The sequence below is a fragment of the Gambusia affinis genome, linkage group LG08, assembly GCF_019740435.1.
Source record: "Gambusia affinis linkage group LG08, SWU_Gaff_1.0, whole genome shotgun sequence".
Classification (NCBI taxonomy): Eukaryota; Metazoa; Chordata; class Actinopteri; order Cyprinodontiformes; family Poeciliidae; genus Gambusia; species Gambusia affinis.
Genome location: NC_057875.1, coordinates 7369441 through 7391289, shown reverse-complemented (window position 1 = coordinate 7391289; position 21849 = coordinate 7369441). Strand labels below are relative to the sequence as shown.

Genomic DNA, 21849 nt, shown 5'->3' with positions numbered 1-21849 from the left:
ATGTGGCTGGAGAGATGCAAAAAATAAAAAGCATGTATGTGGTACCCTGGGTAATGTTTTTATTGTTGAGGGATTGGTTCATTGTCTCTTCCAAACTATATTGGAAAAAGTGATGTTTGCCTTCACTTTAAAAGAGACATATCGTCACAAGAGAATATTCCAGTAAATAATGTATTTTCAAACACCAGGAGCCCCAAATTAATTTGGTGTTTGTTTACTGATATTTCACCCTAATAATTACATAAGTGGTGATACTTTCCATATCATCTAGTACTATGAAAAACCACTGCAGTCCTAACAGATCTCTTTTGTTTTTGCTATTTAAACACTTAAATGTTTCTGGTCAACAAAATATAAATAAGTAACCTCATCATCTGGGACAAGGTTACTAAGAGGCTACTTAGTAACCTCCTCTCAAAGAATGAGATTAGCAAGTAACCAGGAACTTATCTCCTAAATTGAAAATAAGGTCCTGCCTCAATTGGAGGAGTTTAAGAATCTCAAGGTCTTTTTTATAAATGAGGAGAAACAATGTAGCAGGCGATCGATAGACAGATTGGTGTGGCGTTTGCAGTGATGCCAGCGCTGTACCGTTCTGCTGTGGTGAAGAGAGCTGAGCCGTAAGGAAAATCTCCCAATTAACAGATCAATCTACGTTTTTACCTTCGTCAATGGTCACACCTTTTCTCTGCAGGGCGTCTGGGCTCTCCCTTAGAGCCTGGTTGAGAATCAAACATCCTAATATTTGTCTGTTGGCCTGGGAATGCTTTCTTGCCCTTACAAAAAAATCCCATGAAAATCACATGTGACTTTCACATGTGATCACATGTGGTTCACACAAATTTTTACATGTGAATGATGTGAATTACATGTGAAAGCACATGAATACGTGTGATTTTGGAACGTTTCGTGGTAAAATCACGTGATTCACATGTGAATCACACATTTCTACATGTGATTCACACATTTGATCAAATGTGATCATGTGATTTTCATGGGATATTTTTGTAAGGGTGCTTCCGAACTTGGATAATTTGCCACTGATGGCACATGAATCCGGAAATCAAAATGTCCATCCATCTGTTTGAACCTTATGCTTAAATGTTCTTGAGTCATGCAGTAGGACAATGATCTGAAATGCCCTACTAAGTCCACCTCCAAACAAATTGAAGGTTTTGAAGTAACAAAGTCTAAGTTAAGAGTGATTACAATGGTGTGGAAAAATCAATAACAATAAATGCATGCTTTAATGTGGCTGAATTAAAACTGTGCTGCATTAAAGAGAAAACTTCCTCCAGTCCCCTAAGAGACTTCTAACCCATTTTTGCAAACACTGGGTAGCAGAACCAGCTACTAGATGAAGGGGGATATTACTCTCGCTGCAGGGTTTCATTGAACTTGATTTTGTGTTTTATGACAAAAATATTTGACACATAGAAAAACAGGAAAATACAAAATGTTTTATTTGTACTTATTTGTACAAAAATAATTTTGCAACATCAATGGGTGCATAAATCCTTTCACTCTTATTTCACTTAATAACTTTCGTCATGATTGCTAAAATTCCTTCTATATGTTCCTACACACAACACATCTGTCTATGAGTCTATAATGCCAAGTTACTTACAAAATATACCATAAATTGGATTATTTTTCAAAGAATATTTTTTATGTTTGTCTCTCCAGTAATAACACTAAATATTGTAGTAGACAACAACTTGGTTATTGTGCAACAAAGAACAAAATAATTTAAAAGGTTGCAGGTCTACAACTGAAGAAAGCAAAATGAAGGTTAAGAGATTTGATAATATTTAACCTTTGTATGACAGAATGATTACAATAAGAGGACAACCATTTTATCAGTAATGTTACTTATTACTATTGGAAAAAGGTCATCATATTAATTGTCAGTTAATTTCCAGTCACACTCAGTCAGTGTGACTGGAAACGTTTACCAAAGAAACATGTAGTTAATTATCTTATATTAAATTAAGATAATTTAATTAAAAATACCTAAATTATCTTCAATTTTAAAGATAATTTCAGATGATCCTTTAAGCTTTACATTTAAAATCCTATAAGATTTAAATAGTTCTTCGAAAATGGTTAAATTAGTTACACTTTCAGTTTTTTAGTTTTTTATTTTCAACACACAACATGTCGTTGATGCAAAAGAAGGTCACTTGATGTATAAGCAGCTCTTCATTTATGAAGATAGGCATCAAGCCAGAGATCACCTGAAGTTTTCAGTGAACTGAAAAAAAGCAAGAAAGGGAAAAAAAAATAGGAAAACATCAGTTTGTAACCAGGCAGGTGAGCAGGCCAACAGTGTGTCATTGCTCTGCTCATGCATTTTAAATCAGCTGAAGGATCATTTTCAATTTAGTTTAAATAAGCGTGATTTCTGCATAAAACCGCCTCTCCTGTCTGTGTTATTACCTGACGACATCAGTCATGCCTCGCCATAACGTTTTCATCTGGTAAGAGATCCCATGTTTGTCACACAGCGCACGGACCCTCGGAGCAACCAGGTGGTAGTTGTGCCTCGGCATTCTCGGAAACAGACTTAAAAAATTCGACTCAAATTATTAGAAGAATCAAAGTCAAACCAACTAACACGATTAATAGTAGAGCTTTAAATTTCTAATAGTTTAAGACCAAATTTCATACCCCACCCATTGAAGAATGGCGATATTAAATCAAAAACAACAGAGGACTAACATTGCTAAAGTCACACAAAACTGTTTAAATGCCAACTAAAATATCTGACAGTGTCTTTGTGGCAACAACAAGTTAACAGCAAAAAGGTCACCTAATTAGTATCCATATTTGTCTTGCAAACAAGAGGCCAGCATTTTCATAAACCGTTGTCGACTTACTGGTGTTCGATTTGAAAGTTGAGGTGTCCGCTGAACCAGTCGTTGAAAAAGGACTTCTCTATATTACATGTGGCTTGTAACTGAAACAGGAAATGATGCAGAAGCGATAGCTTGATAACGACGCTCATCACTTAGAGGTACAAAATAACTTTTCTGATGAGACAAATGAGGTGATTCAAATCAACAAATATACCCTCATTGATTTTTAACACACAGCAAACTCCTTTCCATGAGTCAAGACATTTCTTAGAACAACAGTGGAGCATTTCCACAACTAACAGAGCAAAAAATGTTGCTGTGAAATTTGTGAGAACATAGTAACCTGAATAATTGATATTATTTTAGTAGATTGTTTCAGCTAAAATAAGTCAAGAATATTTGAGTAGCTGCAGTGGGAATATACATTAGTGCAAAGTTTGTTTCTTAATAAATGAATACCAATTAACATAATGAACAGAAGCCTCTGAAATGAGCTAATTGATGTTAAATGCCAGTTTGGATGGTAAATGACACACTATGCTCAGTTTACCAGCACAAAATTGAATCTTTAGTGTTAAATTATAGGTTAACTGGCATTAAATTTCTAAGTAAAATGTTTTTAATTTAATGCATGATTTGAAGAGTTTGTTCAAACTTTCTCTGTGAATCACACAATAAATTTTCTGGCTTATTTAATCTATTTGTAAAGCACAGCGGCTGTAATTGCTTGGCTAATGAGGCAGAAGGCAAAAAATAAATAAATAAATGTGATGATGGAGCACAAAGTAGTGCAAAATAAAAGTAATACATGTTTAACAATTGTTAGGTAAAAATCTAAAAAGTGTGAACTGTGTTGGCCACCCAAATCAGTGAGACACCTTTGCTGAATTAAAACTGGAAATGGAGGAAAAGACATACGTAGGCTTAACTTTATCTGTGTTGAAACTTATGGCATATTTGAATGACTAGAAGAAAGCTTCAGATTTTACTGTGAGTAATGTTAATGACTGAGGAGAGAGCTTATAAGGGGATAATGGGTCAGGTAAGGTAGACAAAGTAATAAAGAACAAGGGATAATAAAAACCAGCTAAGGTCAGTTGTCAGCATTGGACACAGATCAGAATGTCAATATTTTGATCTGTTTCTCTTCTCACATGCAAGATTAAATGTCTCCTTGTTAAAAAATTATATGTTATGGAAATATATATTTAATGCATATAAATTTGATTTAAAAAAAAAGAACATACCTGCATGGTGAGCCAGTCTCTGTTCTTTTCATAATCTATATTCATTGGAAGATGGTTCATCTGAGTCACCCAGACAAACCAGTGACTCTCCAAAAACCTGCAAGATAAACAATTTTAAAAATATCATCTAAATATTCTGCATTTCATACATTTGCAGTTTTTGACATTTTTTATTAAGACATCCTTTAATAATAACCTACATATTTTGATAGCAGATAACCTGATGTAATGGTCTAATATACACTCATAAAGGTTACATCAACAAGACGTGACTCAGAGGTCAGAATCTTTTGTTCTGTTAAAACTGCCTGATCCATCTGGGGTCAGAGCCACAATTTAGAAAAATTGTGTGTAAAATAAAAACAAAATTTAATGTCTACATAAATTGTTAATTAAATATTAGCATTATCATTATTATGTTCTTAATTATTAAAAAAATTAAGAACATAAGAAAAATAAGCTACACTGTGGTTCAGTTAATGATTAGGAAATGGTCTGCTTTGGAGTCTAAATTACTCTGAGCTCAGAAAAAAAAACTTAACAGTCATATTGAAACACTTAATTACAAGCACTATTTAATGACAGTATATAAATAATTTCAACAGTTTTTTATACACAAATCATAAGCGTGTTTCTTGAACAACAACTTTTGGAAACAGTTGGGATCTTTTTAATCAGTTGCTAAATGAATGAAACTTACGAGCAAGCAACAAATGACAAAATAATTAACAATTCAAATTCTTACCTAACAAAGAAGTTGAGAGCCACGGAGCCGAAAAAGCCATACAGGGGCACGTAACAGGAGAAATATCGAACATAAAAGGACAAATACCAAGCCAGATCCTTTAAATGACAAAAAGAGGAAAAACACAATTTTATTGTTTAAAACATTTTTTCTCATGTTTTTATGTTTTCAAATCCTGATAAAAAGACAAAAATACTCCTGAGCATGTTAAACATTATTTAAAAATGTTCAAACTTACTGGACATTTTGTCTCATTTATTGAATTTTTACATGAGAATTTGGTTCTGAATTTGAGACCTGCTACAAACTTTTCCAATTAAAACTTTAGTTGTCTTTAAACGACTTAAAGGCTTCAGATTAAAAATAAATATTACATATAAAAGAATATTGGACAGCAGCTTTAAACTTTTCCTATTTTTATTAGCAACTGTTTGGATTTATGCAACTTTTAACAACAAAATGAAATAATTTTTTGCCTTTAAGAAACATTCAAGCAAATGTTGGCATGTAGCAATACAATACATTAAAATGATCTGTTTACATAAACCTTCATCCTTTGTCCCTTTTTGAAAAAATTTAAATAATTACATGCATAATTACATAATTGCATTATTGGAAAACATACGTCCAAAATCTTACCACCCAGTTTCGGCGAGAAATCATGACGACTAGATTTTGCAGGTTGAAGACGACTGGGATGAGAAGAGGTGGCCCCACTGAAACAGAGGTAAAGTATTATGATTTTTTATTTATTTTTTGTCATGAAAAATTGTTCATCTCATTTCTCATATTCCATGACTTCTGACAAACATACATAAAAAGAAGTACTGGTGCTGGTGATTGTAGGGCATGCGTTTGATCTTCTTCATGCCGTACTGCGAGAGAACAAATAAGGAAAAAACAGTTTGTGAGCTGCTACAAATTTCTTAAAATACTTAAAACAAATTTTCTTCCAGCTGCTTGCCTCTACGGGCTGAACAGATCCGAGAACAAAGATGCCCGACATGTTGACATCAGGATCTTTGCTCAGGATATTTGGTTTGGCATGATGATTGTAATGCAGGTGATTCCACCAGCTGGCTGCAGCTCCCTGTAAAACATTGGACTCTTAAAAACAGGAAAAAATTACCAGAAAACTTAAAACATCAAAACTACAAAGGTTACCTTTAAATGTCCAATAACAAACTTGTGGACCAGATGATTCCACTTGGACTTCTTGAAGACAGAGAGGTGACCAAAGTCATGCTGCAGCCATCCAGCCTGCGCCTAGCAAAAAAAAGTGATAATTTCTATTACCTAAGGTGATTTAATCTTCATGTGACAGGCAACTTTTTTGAACTTACTTGAGATGTTGCCAACATGACAGCGCACAGTAACGTCAGAGTCCAGCTCGTCCCCCAGTACCATACCATCATCCAGGCAAGAACCTCCAGTAGCAGGATGTGACTCAGATGGAGGCAGAAGAATAAAGGTTTGGCTTTAAAAAGTCCTTCCTTCTCTACCTGGGTGCGTAAAGTTTCAAAATCCTGCATGATGGCTACCTGTGGCAGAGAAAACGCAAGCTGTAACAATGTTTTGTTAATACCTATTCTGATAAAAGAAAAAAAAAACTAATTTGTGAACAGAATAAATATTGTGTGAGTTATCTTGAGATCCTTGAGAGACTTGAATTATTTGTACATTTTTGTTTCCCTCCTGACTTGGCTCTGTCGCTGCCAGCTCTCCAATCAGTAGAGGTTTTAGAAACTTCTGCACAAACTTTTGATCAGGATGGAAAGCTGTGAAAGCCTCCTGAAAAATACAAAAGAATAATCATAATATTAGTACAATGTGGAGTAGAAGAAAGTGCCCTGAAACACAAAAGTATATTTTATTTAAATTTGTGTTGTTTCATACACCACCACATTCTGATTTTCACTTCTGCTTAGATAATTAAAATATGATCTTCAGAACTAGGTTAATTCCATCTCATTTGCACCTTCAGCTTTTCTAATATATTTATAAAAACAAATGAATGACACAACCCGATAAACAAAGATCATTGTGCAAAAATCAAATTCTTTGTAATGGAAAATATCGGGCTTTTATATAATTGTCAGATTTATGACATAAGAAAAATATTATATGACCACTAATTGAAGAATTCAACAACACCATTCAAGTCCTCCCTTGGGAACCTACTGTCAGTGAAGGATGTCCCTGGCTGATTTGTATTTCCTTCTTTTAAAAAGGCCAGAAGCTAAAACCTTTTAGCCTCATAAAGTTGTTCCATGCGCTTCAAGTCTAGCTGGGGTTTCAACCTTGTCACAATCTATGCAAATTGGGCCATTTTTAGCTACAGTTTAAGGCTCTGTGCATAAATAAATGTCCGCAAAAAAATCTGAAGACTTGTCTTCAACACAGTCTGTAATTTTGAAACCCAGGGGGTCACTGTGTCTCCTCACTAATTCAACATCTGCCACTAATCAGTTCTTTGTCCTTTGTTGGTCCTTTATTATTATGCCTTCAGTGGTCGTCACTGGCACAGTTTTCTCTGGCACAGTTCTTTCTGGTAAAGTCTGATGATAAAAACGTTTCTCCATGAGGTATAATTGTGAAAAAGTGTTTGCCCTCTTATGGTTGTTTTTGTTTTTACTTTTTGTTTATACTAAAATGCAGGGCTAAATTAAAAATTCAGCAAAGAAAATCATCCTCAATCATGTAAATGACCCAATGGCACTTTAACAGCACGTTAGTTTGTTAGAAATGCTAAAATTTTATGGTTTTATGTTAACTGTTAGTTCATGAATGCATCCTGTTTTTATTCTGATTAAAGAGGCGGCATGTTTACAGTAGCATCCTCTCCAGAATAGTGGCCGATGACATGAGATCCTCCTGGGTGCCTTTTGGCCCACTGAGTGACGTTGTAAACCTTTCGACTGATGACCAACCACCGGTCATTTTTGCTGCGGTGCTTCTGGACCTCCTCCCAGGAGAAAACACCTGCAGCCTCAGTCTGCTGGCCTCCAACTCCCATACTCCTCTCTGCTTCTGCTGCTGTCTCTGGATCCGGGAACCTGCAGGCGGCTGTGCGCTAAACAACCAGTCATTCACACATGAAGTTAGACAAAAAAGGAGCGACATAATTAATAATTACCAGAATTTGTAAAAGACAATCATGCATGCCTCTAGAAATCTGTGTAAAATCATACACGCAGGAGAAGAAAATGTACCTAAATATTTGGTTTGGCTATAGAACTCTTTTTTTTTTCACATAGTCTGGCTGTTAAGCGATATCAGAGAAAAAATGTAAACTTACTCAATCCAGACTCTTGTTGCTTTTCTCCGGACTTCAGTCACGTCCACAGACCTGTTCACGTTATTTTCTCCGCTCGCAAAGACCAACTTTTAATAAGAAAGACCATAAAAGCCATCAGTTCGTTCCCTCTGTTTAGTCACCCTCCTTCCCCAGCACGAACTTCGAGCGTATCATTCGAGGTTTTCTGACCAATCAGAGCGCACCTTACATACATTTCGGATGGCTCGGTCGGGGCATCAGGAGCGCAATAAACATGAAGGGTCGTCTGGGAGCGCAAAGAGAAAAAAATCAGCAGGAGAGGTGTGACTCATGTAACTTTGGAGATGCTGGACATTTCCCAGAAAAAAGATAAACTAATACAGTGAAGCAACTGCTGGGTGTAACTCACTGAAATAAACAGATATGCAGCATTTCAACCTCTTGTTTTGTTGGACTCCTTATTATTAATTTAACACGTGGAATCAAAGATCATGTGGCTGATAGAAAAATGTCTAAAACTTGTTTAAATTTTTTTAGTGATAATAAGAATGAGAGTCAAAACAAAGGGCTGTTGAGTCTTGAACTGGAAAGCTAGAAACTTGTAGGTAATTGTAAGGGAACATAATGACCTGCATGAAAAGTTACTCTACAGACATAAATATTAAATAATTAAACATTAAGGAAAAATAAATAACAAGCAATAGTCATTTTATTTTTATTTCAGTTGGTTCATGCATCTTTTACATTGCATGAAATAATAGAATGATGCTGTAGATAGAAAAAAATATTTTCTTTAGGTATTTTGTTTTGTCATTAACTTGTAAACTTATTTCTTCACTTTCCATATATACAGAGCTTTCCATTTAAATAAAATTGTCCTTTGATCTTCTTGCAAAAGTAGGACAATTTTATTTGCACCAAATCTGTTAAATAGACATTATTTATTATTTAATTCAACAATCACAAGGAATTTATATGTTAGGTTCTCTTGAAAACTGGATCATGTTCTTAGTATAATTTTATTCTTTGAGACAAAGAGCAAAAATGCCTCCTTGGAATGAAAAATTCTATTTGGAATTTGTCACAAGTTTTGAAAATTTACATTCACATTTTTACTTGAGCAACTTTACAACAGAAATGGGTTTGAAAAAGGGAAACAAAATTGACAGAATAGAAATAGATTTCTAAAACTCTGTTCATGGTAGGCTTAAGAAACCCCCTGGAAATGATGCTACCATTTCAGGAAAAGTTTGGTTCTGCAAAGTATTGACTCGGCATAGATGGTGATAAAAACATACCATATATTATCTTCTGTCCACCTTACTCTATGTTCTACAATTTGATGGCTGAAAATGTGAATTTATGTTCATCAAACACTTGCATTAGTTATGCTTTGAGGATGTTTTGCACCATCTCAGATCGAGTTGGCAAGCTTCACAAAGTCCAAAACAAATTTACTGAGTCGCAATATTACCTCACCCTGCCATGTCATACTGGACCTTAAGAACGTTCTTTAATAGGTCGCAAGTTTATCATGCAGTAAGATCATGTACTGTACTCATGTACACCTTTATCCTTTGCAAAACTTTCCTGAAGGAATAAAGATAAGGCTGGTGCACAATCAGTCATGCCATGGTCACCATGGTCACCTGATATAGAACACAAGACTTCAACAACTGGTCCACATATTTCAAATACATTTGTCAATGTTATGTTTATAGATGTTGTTTAAACATGTTAGCTTTATAAAAATGTGCAAGGTTTTTGAGTGCAAGCAGTGTGGTCAGTGTTGTTTTTGTGTGTTTTTAAATAATTCTCCCACCATTTACTTTTCTGAAACTTTACCAAGCAGTAAAATATACTTTATTACCAATTACTGAGCAATTGTATTATAAAAAATAAAAATAAAAATAAAATAAAGTTTTATACTCAAATATAAAAAAATTCTTTAAAGAGGATTTATTTACAGATGTAATTTGTAGTAACTTCTACAATAACTTCTGTTTTAACAGAAGTAAATTCAGGCTGACTGCAATTGTTTTGTTTCTTATTGAAATGGAAAAAGCAAACCACTTCTAACTGTAATTTAACCTCTTAACTTTCCGATGCAGATGCAGTTTTGCACATGTGAAAGTATTTTAATGCAGTTCAGAGATGATTTTATGCTTTTCTGTAAAAGTAGCCATTACAAGTGCAACAAAACAGATTTCTAGCACACCTATCAACGAAACTATCCTTAAGAAAAAGGATGCATGGTTTAGCTAAATTAAAAAAGAAGGTACATGAACAGGTCAGCATTTTATTGTTTATTCAAAGATCACATACAGTTACAGCTGAAGGACTGACAGAAGAAACTTTATATTGTATGTTTTTTGATGAAAAAATTCTTTTGTAATTGTCTGTATTAAATTTTTTTTTTATTTTTCATTGATTTTTTTAAACAAGAAAATAAATTAATTTATTGTATTGTCCAGTTCACATTCCACTATGGTTAATCAAAAAAATATATATAATAAATGCTTCATGCGTGATAAGAGTAGCAACTCTATTACTAAAAAAAGGCAAAAAACCCCTCTAAAGTTCTAATTTTAACACCAACAATGTCAGAGGTATGACTTCATTTTCAGCCACACAAATCATACAGAGAAAAATCTCAGTCCATTTAGAAACTTTTCATCACTTATGAAGATACGCATCGAGCCAGAGTTCCCCCGAAGTTTTCAATGAGCTAAGAATAAAGAGAAAACAAGGAGACAAAACAAAATTTTGGTAAATCGCAAAACATTTTGGATCTGACAAGCAGCAGTTTCTATAATGAGAGGTAAGAAAAAGAAGGCATTTATTCTCATGATATTTCAATTTATTAAGGACATTTTTATTTTTACACATTTTGCTGATTCACCCAGTGAATTATTACCTGACTACATCAGCCATTCCTCGCCACAAAGACTTAATTTCATAAGGGACCCCGTGCTTCTCACACATTGCACGGACCCGAGGGGCCACCAGGTGGTAGTTGTGGCGCGGCATCATGGGAAACAGACTGAAGAAAAAGACAATAAATAACAGGTGAGTCCTCATTTGTGAAGTCTCCGTATTTTTCTGGATGAGTTTGAAAAATCTTACACTCATTTCAGTCACAAAATCGTTTGACTTACTGATGTTCGATTTGAAAGTTGAGGTGTCCACTAAACCAGTCGTTGAACAAGGACTGCTCAATATTACATGTGGCTTGTAACTGAAAAAGATCATATGAGAAAAGACTCTAGATATGTTGATACATCATTTGACTCAGTAAATCTTCTGGATAACTGTAGTTTAAAGGCAGCTGTCCTTTAAACTACAGCTATCCAGTTTAAAGGATAGCTGTAGTTAAAGCTTAAAGCTTAATTAAGCTTTAATTACCACTAATAAAAGCTTAGTGTTAGCTTTAAGTAGTGTATTAAAGCTAACACTAAAACAAAGCACTGTAAAACACATCAACCTGAACTAAGTCAATGTTTAGGGTGTACAGTCTTTGTAAACAGATTGCATCTCAATGATCATGTATTGATGGGTGTCTTCAGCTTACAGGGTGCAATAGATGGAGTAATGAGCAGAGAACAAGAAACCTTTTGGTCAGGCTCGTGGCACATTTATTAACCCACAGTATCTGCACTTTATCAATAGTTTCCTATCTTAATCTCGTGAGATTAGGTTTATTACCTGCTGCCAAGATTGCATTAAAAACAGACATATGCTTCAGAAGAACTGGAGACAAAACTGCAAAGTTTCATCCAAGGCAACTTACGACATACGCCATATTAACCAAAGTTTTAGTAAAACATCCAAACTATTCTAATTTCTTGTAAATAAAAAAATAAAAACTACTTTTTTTCAGTAAATTAGCACTACAAAGCCACATCATTTGTATGATTAAAATGATTATCTAGTCTGTGTTTGAAGCAGCTCAGCAGGTTATAGGAGCCAAATTGTTTGGGGAGGTTGAGTTCTGCAGACAAGCAACATCAGCAGAATACAAATCTTTATTATGACAGTTATATGGTTTTCTTTTAATAAAGCATGCACCTGCATGGTCAGCCAGTCCTGGTTCATCTCATACTCAATCTCCATTGGTATGTGATTCATCTGAGTTACCCACACAAACCAGTGACTCTCTAAAAATCTGCAAAACAAGCAATGGAAAGCAAACATGGTGTTCATGTGGGTTAAAAGCCCAAAATGTTAAATTATTTTACAATAGCAAATTAATATATATAGAATGATTCTTTGAGAATGAAATAACATCACTTGTGGAACTAGCATAAATATAGTAAACAAAATTAAAATCAGAGGTTGTCTCATTTGCAGTTAACTGAAAACAAATATAAAAACTGACCTCAACCACCAAATATTTTCAGTTTTCTTCAGAATACCTACCTGACAAACATCATGAGTGCAAATGAGCCAAGAAAGCCGTACAGAGGGGAATAACAGTAGAAATAGCGAAAGTAGTACGACAAGGACCAAGCCAAGTCCTGTAAAACAAAAGATTCAGATCAACTAAAAAACTTTCTTATTGTGAAGAATAATTTGTCATTCATCTTGTGTGGTGGCTAAAAATGTGTTTTATATAGGCTTAAATTGAAATCCCATTCCAACTTATGTAATGATTCTGCATCACACTGTGTTTGGCATCTTACCACCCAGTCACGACGAGTAATCATGGTGTTCATTATCTGCATGTGAAAATAAATCGGTATGAGCAGCGGAGGTCCCACTGCAAAAGAAATATTCATTAATCCTGGAAAGCTATTATAATTTTCTAATTAGCTTTTAATGACTCCCAACAAGCATACCGAGAAAGAAGTATTTGTGCTGGTGATTGTAGGGCATGTGTTTGATCTTTTTAATGCCAAACTGTGAAAGAGAGAAGGACAGAGATGGGTGAGCAGCTATGTGACAGTTTGTATCATGTGAAACATTTTTCCTTTCAGCTTCTTGCCTCCACTGGTTGAGTCTTTCCCAGTACAAAGACAGCCAACATGTTGACATCGGGATCTTTCTTGAGGAGGTTTGGTTTGGCGTGATGCTGGAAATGTCTGTGGTTCCACCAGTTGGCTGAAGCTCCCTATAAAATCCCTCTGTTAGCATCCATGCAGAAATTATTCACAGGGCATAAACCTATGCAGTCACCTTTAAGTGTCCAATAACAAACTTGTGAACCAAATGATTCCATTTTGACTTCTTGAAGACAGAAAGGTGACCAAAGTCATGCTGCAGCCATCCAGCCTGCGACTGCACGGAAGAAGGTAAATTAGCATGAGATTTAGTTTCTAAACAACAAAAAACGTAAATAATTTATGAGTTTAAATTACTTGAGATGTTGCCAGCATCAGTGCACACAATAGCGTCATCGTCCAGCTTGTCCCCCAGTACGTGACCATCAGCCAGGCCAGGGCCTCCAGCAACAGGATGTGACCCAAATGGAGGCAGAAGAATAAAGGCTTAGCTTTAAAAAGTTCTTCCTTCTCCACCTCGGTGCGTAAAGACTCAAAATCCTTTATGATTGCTGCCTGGAAGCAGAGAATGAAATATTTTTTATTTTTTTACAGCTATACTAAGATGTGAAACTGTTGAAATAAAGCAAAAATTTCAGTTGCAATAAGAAAATTAAGAACATGTTATTCAGCTAGAAACAATACGGTTTTGATGCTGCAAACTCAGAACAGATTTCAATGTAAAGACTCACGTTTTTTTTCCCGTCCTGGCTGGGCTCTGTCACCGCCAGCTCTCCAAGCAGTAGAGGCTTCAGAAACTTCTGCACAAACTTCAGATCTGGATGAAAGGCAGTAAAAGCCTCCTGTAGAACAAGCAAATGCATGTTTTGTTTTTGTTTTTTGTTTTTTTACACAATTACCCCTCCAAAAGCAACCAAAATGAGCTGATATACTAAGGGACTGCACAAAAACATTCTACTATTTGTTTATATTCATGGTGTATGAAACATTTCTATATTTTTTATAATGTTTTGCTATTTGTAGCCACAGCATTTGTTCATATTTGAGATAAAGAGCTTGAGGTTTATTAATTGGATTAACAAAACACATCTGAAATGAGTCATGAATAAAGAATTTGGACTGCAGGATTTCACAAAAAGAGTTCTGGTTAGTGTGTATTTGCATCTGTGGCATCACAAGAAACACACAAACTGAATGGTTATTAGTCAACTCTGTGGACACAATACACGTACATATCTCTCAAATAGGAATTTAATTAATATTTAATTAAGAACATGAATAAAATGGAAAAATAAGAAAATTATAGACATATTCAAAAGAACACAGATTGCTTATCTGATGTTTCTGTAACTTTGCCAGGAACAAGAGAGTGTGAAAACCTGCTTTTGGTAGATTTGATTTTACTTTCTATAATTAATAAAAAGAAAATAAGAATATCTATTAACAATTATTGTTCCTTAGGTGACAATCCATATCTAAGTAAGTTTTCCTTCTGGCAATAAAAAAGAGCATTGTCTGACTCATATTTAGAGATATTAGCCATGGGGTGATGAGTCTATTAAAGTTCACACTAATGTTCACGTGACATCACTGGACAAAGGTCAAACTTGATTCATTAAGAAATACATCTTAAGAGTGAACTATAATAACCTGTGAAAAAAGGTTATTATATTACTATTATTATTATCAGTTACTTCCTTGTATCGGTGTGGAGTGGCATGGAGGTGATCACTGTGTGCAGCTACTGTGGCACTGAGGAAGCAAGCGCATGTCGTGAAAGATCACCCTCAACAAATCTGCATTGTTGGATCGTCATGGTCTTCCTCTTGATAAGATCCCTTAGATCCAGTTTGGCCAGCAAACTCTCCTGACCTGAACTCCAATCAGGTATGTGATTCCATGATCATCAAACCAGTAATGCTTGTCAGCACAACAAAGCACAAAGTGCTGTAAAATCTTCTAGTAGACGACTGCTCTGACCTTGAACTTGATAAAAAAAAACAGTAGCTGATGACATGGCACCTCAAACTGCAGCTGACTTGAAACCTTCAAATTAGAGATCAAACAACTTGGATTCTGTGTTTCTTCACTCCTCCTACAGACTGTTTGACCTTGATTTCTAAGTGAAATAAAAAATGTACTTTGATCTAAAAATAGTTCTGTGGATTGCTAGGGAACAGTCCAGTCTTTTTTCTCTTTAGCCCAATCATGTCTCTGGTTTGGAAGTGGCCTAATGCAAGAAATACAACATTTGTAGCCAGTTTCTGAGATATGGTGGCTCCTGTAGCATTGAGTGCAGTTACAGTTCATGCCTGGTGAATCCACCCTATAATTCTGAATGAGCTTTGCTTCACAATCTTCTCTATGCTGCAGTATTGTTTGTGTACTTTTCTACTTCCTCTGAACGTTAGAACACTATGATTTCAGGAAGTTCTCAAAACCAACTTCTTTAGCAATGACATTTTACGGGAAGAATAAGCCACAATACTGTCTGTTGGACAACTGTTATGTCAACAGTTCCCCGTGCTTTTGTGTATGCAAGATAAGACAATTTTGCAATAAAAATATTTGTATTGGTCTAATCTTTTGGTAAACTGTTTTATTTCAGGGGCTTTTCCTTAGTTGTAAGTCACATCATCTAAATTTACAGATATTTTCATGCTTAAATACATATCATTGTGTGTAATAAATCTATATAATATTCGTTTCAATTTTTAAACTGAATGAATGATATAATTTAGCTTTTCAAGGATGATCTAATTTATTAAGATAGACCTGTATCTAAGATGTGCAGGGACTGGATGAAAACACCTCAACAGGCTGTTACATTCACTATTAACATTATAGATGCGTATATTAGGAGACTTTATTATTAAATTTTAATTTTAGAAAGATTCTTTTGTCGTTTTCACATTTTTTATTAATTTCTATTATTGCATTGTGAATTTTGAAAAATTAAGCCAGACCAGGTTTTTGTATATAGACATATTAAAAAGTCTTAATGAGGTCAGCCAAACCTTAGATAAACAAGACATGACATATTACACTGTCTCATTATTTATTTAACAGAAAACAAAGCCAAAGTGCGGAAGCCATGTGTGGGATAATAGAGAGACGCCTGGTGCTTTCAAAGGAATGAGTCAATGTGCAGCAGCCAGCTGGGTCATTATCTTATCAGTATCTCAGGGCAGGTATTAGCTCATACATGAAAGACGACTGGGGTTCCAGATGAGTATCTAGATGCTGTGCATGGAAATGCCTTGCATGGGTGGGAAATCCTGAAAACTGTAGTATAGATTGTTTGGAAGTTTGATCAGAAAATTAAGTCTTCCAGAAATACCCCCCCTCCAAAAAAACATTTTTTTTAGAGAAATATGTTCTAAACTGAGATTTTGAGGCATGATAAACAATACAGAAATAAGTAAAATAGTAAAGCATGGTAGTGGAGGGGTGATGATGGGGGCTTGCTTTGCAGCCACAAGCCTTGGAGAAAACCTTGCAGCCGTTGATTTTACCCTAAACTCTTCAAAGCATGTAAAGATGCAAAGATGTAAAGATATTTGTTTGACAATTAAACTTGGCAGAGTTTGGATCCTGCTTTGTGAAAATTATCCAAAGCACAAAGCTGCGACAATTCAAAGTTCAGAGTGACACTGTAAAAAAAAATGTACCAAAGCTTCTTCATAACACAATATCAGAAAGAGGATGACTATTTTTGTACATTTCTGTGTCTACAAAGGTGACACAAACATGAAGTGCACAAAGGTTCTTAAATTTAGCTTTTTATAATAAAATGAATGATGAACTTGTAATATGTCATATATTATTCTTTAGCTGAGGCTGTTGACCTATTGATAAAAGTGAGTAAAGATCTGATTATATTCAAGATAAGTTGGAACTAAAAAAAAAACTGCTTTATTTACATGCAATAAGATTTTATTTTTAAATTTTTTTTAAGAGAGTTTAGAGATGTTACCGTGGCATCCTCTCCAGCATAGTGGCTGATGACCCGAGACCCTCCTGGATGCCGCTTGGCCCATCGGGTGATGTTGTAAACCTTTCGGTTGACCACCAGCCACTGGTCGCTTCTGCTGCAGTGTTTCTGCACCTCCTCCCAGGTGTAAACACCTGAAGCTTTCCCACTGCCTGGCTCTGCAGGCTCAGTCTGCTGTCCTCCACCTCCCATCGTTCCTGCTGATGCTGCTTGGATTCACTTGAAGCTCAGGAGCACTTTACCACAGATTGTCACAACTGGAGAGGAAAAAATGAAGCTTAGACTAAATCTGTTAAAAACAAATGCTGCAACACACTTACACAAGTTAATTAAAACAACAAAAAGGAATTGTAATCGTTATGAATTTATGACTGAGCCCTTAAACGAACTTTTACACCAACTCTTCCAGCTAGGCTTACATTAAATGCGGGAAAAAAATATTCCATCAAATCAATTATGAATGTTTTTTCGATTTCTTTCAGCTATCATGTAATAACATTAATAGGACAAATGTCTAAAACTTACTGTAGCTATTAACCAGATCTGAATGATTTAAGTCCCTCTGTGTTTTAGTCTCATCACCAGACCAGTTTAAATAAGTTTGCTCCAGCTCAGCACGAATTCATTTTCTAACTGCGAGCATCATAAAATCCTTCCTCCAGCTTCCTTCCCTCATAGGCTGCGCTCATCGTCTCATTCACCCCCACCGGGTGCACGAACTTCGAGCGGATCATTCGAGCCTTTCTGGCCAATCGGCACGCAGTTATCAGGAACCGAACCGCTGCTAAATACGCGATAGGCTCAGAGAGCTGCTCTTCTGGACATAACCGGGTCAACTGCGTGATCCTGGAAAAAGTTCAGCTGGGGGACGTGGGTCTGGCCCATGCCCGGACTACAGGAGATGCGGTGGCATTCTCAGAAAGCATAAACAGATGCTTGGCCTGTTTATCACGTCCTTCCTGCTGATCTTGATGCCCTGGACTGCTGTTAATTTGGAGATATACGTTTCTCAAATCGTGAGACCAACTTTCCGATGATACAGTGTTTAAAAATATATAAGTATTTTAAACTTTTTTTTATTATTTAATTGCTATCTCTTTTGTGTTTTCATGTCAATAAAATGTTAAAAATGAAAGTTACTTTGCTGTTTTAAACTTTTTTTTTTACTATTACATTGCTACACCGTTCGTGATTTTCTTGTTATTTTATGAAAATAAAATGATTAAAATAAAAGCTACGTTTGTTGTTTAAAACGTTTTTCAACTACGTTGCCATTTCTTTCGTGTTTTCTTGGATTTTTATGCCGTTTCTTTTGTCAACATCTATATTTTCTTATCAATCTCTTGCATTTGTAATATCTAACGTTTTTTATTACGATTTTACATCAAGTTGCTTTTAGAGCTGTAGCTCACGTTAAGTATTTTCAGTAAAAACTAAATTCATGAAGTGAATGTGATGAATATTACTAGAAATTCTGACTGAGCTTGATAAACTGGCACTCTATAATGTGCATCACTTTTCATTTTCAATAAAAGAGTGGCTACAAAGGATTTGTTGTTTTCAAATAGTGCATTACAAATACTCTCTGCCTTTAAAACCAGTGTTAAGAAAGGTTAGAGTTTATTTATGTTTGACAACTTCAGTATTTAAAGTCTTTAATGCTTGAAATGTACCTAGGTTCATCGCCATTTCTCTTTGTTTTTGAACAGGTCAAATTTATACCATTTTTGTACAGCCAGCTTTGGTTTCCCTTCAGAAACAGAAACATTCACACACACCTTTGGTCCCTGATCTGGTAAGTTTAATATACAAGTTCCTAAAACATTTTTCCATGAACACCTATGAGCAGTGTGTTTTGAGAAACTGAGTAATGCTTCTAACCATTTTACAGTGCAGCACTTTTGATATTGACGTGGGTGTTACTTTGACACCTACGTGTTTGATCTCACAAACCTGCTCAGGAATGACTCAAAGAACATCAAAGTCTGTGACACGATCTCAAAACTCTCCAGGTGCCAGTTTGAAACCCAAACATAATAACCGCCTTACTGCACTTTTTTAGTAAAGTGATAGATTATTTTAATGTGTAGACAGCTTAAACTGTAGAGCAGAAAGGTAAAACATCCAGCAACTTTGCTTAGACTTTGCGAATGATCTGTATAAACAGTGAAGCTTTTATTTTAATAGTATAAACTAATGGTAAAAAAAAAAAAAAAATGTTTTAATTTGAGTGTATTTATTCAGTAAAATGTTAAAAATGAAATTACTGTGTCCTTACTTTTCAAACTTTTTTACTATTACATTGCTACATTCTGATTTTTTTTCTTATAATCACTGGTCAGTATTTATATTGGAAAATAAGATAGTGGAGAAGTTAAAAAATGATCTCCAAGCTACGTTTGTGTTTAAAAAGAAAGATCTTTTTCCATACGGGACATGCCATTTTTTCTGTTTTCTTGGATTTTTATGCCGTTTCTTTTGTCAACATCTATATTTTCTTATCAATCTCTTGCATTTGTAATATCTAACTTTTTTTTATTACGATTTTACCATAAGTTGCTTTTACTGTAGTTTCATATCAAGTGTTATATCTTTCTTTAGAATGCAAAACTAAATTCATGAAGTGAATATGAATATACTAAATTCTGTCTGAGCTTGATAAACTGGCATGCTATAATGGTTTAAAGACCTGCTTTTATGTTTTCAAGACATAAGACATGCAGTAAATAAATCGATTTTCAATCAGTTTTTGCACCAAAGACTTCATACACGTAGGCTCTGTAAGAGCCATATGAATGTACATTTTGGCATGCACGCGACTTTGACACTTAGGTGGTGGGAGTGACGTCATCAAGTATGAATGGGAAGCTTACTGGCCTGCTGGTTTGTGTGTATGAGGAAAGTGAGGTGGGTTGGTCAGTCCTTGCAAAGTCTGGAGCATAATAATCAAAATGGAATAAATCGATAAATGTGACAGAACAAAGAAGTGGTTTGGAGCTAATTGATACACGGACAGATGAGATTCCCCGAGTTAACCCAATACGGCCCTAATAATAATTAGTTTGTTGTGTTTTTAATAATAAAACGTGTTTATTATTATGAAGTCTTTGGTGCAAAAAACTGATTGAAAATCGATTCATTCACCGCATATTTATGTCTGTTAAGGTTGAGATGGAACTGAACATAAAAGCAGCTCTTTAAACCATTTAGCTAACCAACACAACAGCGACACAATCAAAACTGTCAGATGACTTATTACGCCGCGATAATAACTCAGAAATATAGTTTGGATGTACAGTATTTATATTTCTTTCCTACTTACGGAAGGTTTCTGTTTATATAACAGGTTTGTGGTGCCTTTGTATTCTAAAGAAAGATATAAAACTTCAGATATTTCACAACGAGATATTAACATTCATGGAAAAACCTTACATAACCTTATATTAAATCAGAAAGTACGGCGGCCACCGTAAGAAAGTCTTACAGTATTCAATTATGCCGCACAACTGATCAGTACAGTTTTGCGAGGTAACGCAAAAGTTTTTGCGAGGTAACGCAAAAGTTTTTGCGAGGTAACGCAAAAGTATTGCGAGGGAACGCAAAAGTTTTGCGAGGTAACGCAAAAGTATTGCGAGGGAACGCAAAAGTTTTGCGAGGTAACGCAAAAGAAAAAAAAATCCCCATGTCCCCTAGGGGGCTCCGTACCATAATGACCACTAGATACCATCTACCGAATTTTCCGGACTATAGAGAGCACCACACTATAAGCCACACCCACAAAGTAAAAAAAAAAATAAATAAAAAAATGGAAACGTACATATATTAGCCGCATTGGGTTATAAACCGCTGGTATCTGGTAAACCGCTGGTTTAAAATTAATAGGGAAACATCCATTATTGAGGGGAAACAGAAGGAGTAGAACATGTGTTGATTTATTGTAGGAAATGTATAAAAGAGAGGAAAGAACTGGAAAGGGTAATGGGGAGTTCAGTAACTACGACTAATTTATTAGGGAAGCATCAATCACATGATATAATTCAAGCACTTATTAAATACTTAAAAGATACAAAATTAGCTGAGAGGATTTAGTATACAGTACAGACCAAAAGTTTGGGCATACTTTCTAATTGAATTCAATGAGAAGGTGTGTCCAAGCCTTTGGTCTGTACTGTATGTGTGTGTGTGTGTGTATGTGTGTAGGAATATAATTAAGTTTAGTTTTTGTTGTTGTTGTTTAAAGATGTACAGTAAAAATTAATTTCTGAAGTTACATCTCCGTCCAGTTGATGGCGGTAATGCACAAAGTGTGTAAACTGCCATAAAACGCAACAGAAGAAGAAGAAGAAGAAGATCACTGCTATCACAAACACAAACCATTTATGCTTTGGTCAGATGAGTCTAAGATTTAGTTATTCAGTAGGAAACACTGCAGGTAGCTCTTTGTGAAATAAAGGAGGAGCATGCAGAAGACTTCTAAAGGCCTGGGAACCTTAGAGTTTATATTACCACAAACTCAGTGAAATACCTGGACACTGCAAGCTGAAATTTTGGTGACTTCTGGGAGTAAACTAAGAATGACTCATTAGTGGGAGATAATGAAGCAAAAACATGTGTCACATGATGTCAACACAGTGATAGTTTGACATTATTAATATTTTGCATGGCCACCTCAGTCCCCACGCCTAAAGCCTATGAAGAGTGCATAGAAAGGACATGATTTAGAGATTG

At 35.2% G+C, this 21849-nt stretch overlaps 2 protein-coding genes across 3 annotated transcripts; both read right to left on the bottom strand.

Annotated features, from left to right (window-relative positions):
* Positions 1–1438: 1438 nt before the first annotated feature.
* LOC122835841 (acyl-CoA Delta-4 desaturase-like) lies at positions 1439–8312 on the bottom strand. Its single transcript, XM_044125242.1, has 13 exons — positions 8149–8312; positions 7681–7923; positions 6531–6641; positions 6194–6391; positions 6015–6116; positions 5815–5940; positions 5665–5725; positions 5490–5566; positions 4851–4948; positions 4106–4202; positions 2880–2959; positions 2440–2565; positions 1439–2254 (listed from the first exon to the last, which is right to left on the bottom strand). The coding sequence occupies exons 2-13, from the start codon at positions 7864–7866 to the stop codon at positions 2203–2205; spliced, it is 1314 nt and encodes a 437-aa protein (XP_043981177.1). The 5' UTR covers positions 7867–7923; positions 8149–8312; the 3' UTR covers positions 1439–2202.
* A 2100-nt stretch (positions 8313–10412) lies between these two features.
* fads2 (fatty acid desaturase 2) lies at positions 10413–17811 on the bottom strand. 2 transcript variants are annotated; one of them, XM_044125240.1, is made up of 13 exons: positions 17647–17811; positions 17104–17378; positions 13859–13969; positions 13485–13682; positions 13303–13404; positions 13112–13237; positions 12966–13026; positions 12810–12886; positions 12547–12644; positions 12196–12292; positions 11286–11365; positions 11045–11170; positions 10413–10855 (listed from the first exon to the last, which is right to left on the bottom strand). In XM_044125240.1, exons 2-13 carry the CDS (start codon positions 17311–17313, stop codon positions 10804–10806), a joined length of 1338 nt encoding a protein of 445 aa, XP_043981175.1. In that variant the 5' UTR covers positions 17314–17378; positions 17647–17811; the 3' UTR covers positions 10413–10803. The 2 variants fall into 2 exon arrangements, with proteins under 2 accessions (XP_043981175.1, XP_043981176.1); XM_044125241.1 differs by lacking the exon at positions 13859–13969 and having other exon boundaries at positions 17647–17807.
* Positions 17812–21849: the final 4038 nt, after the last annotated feature.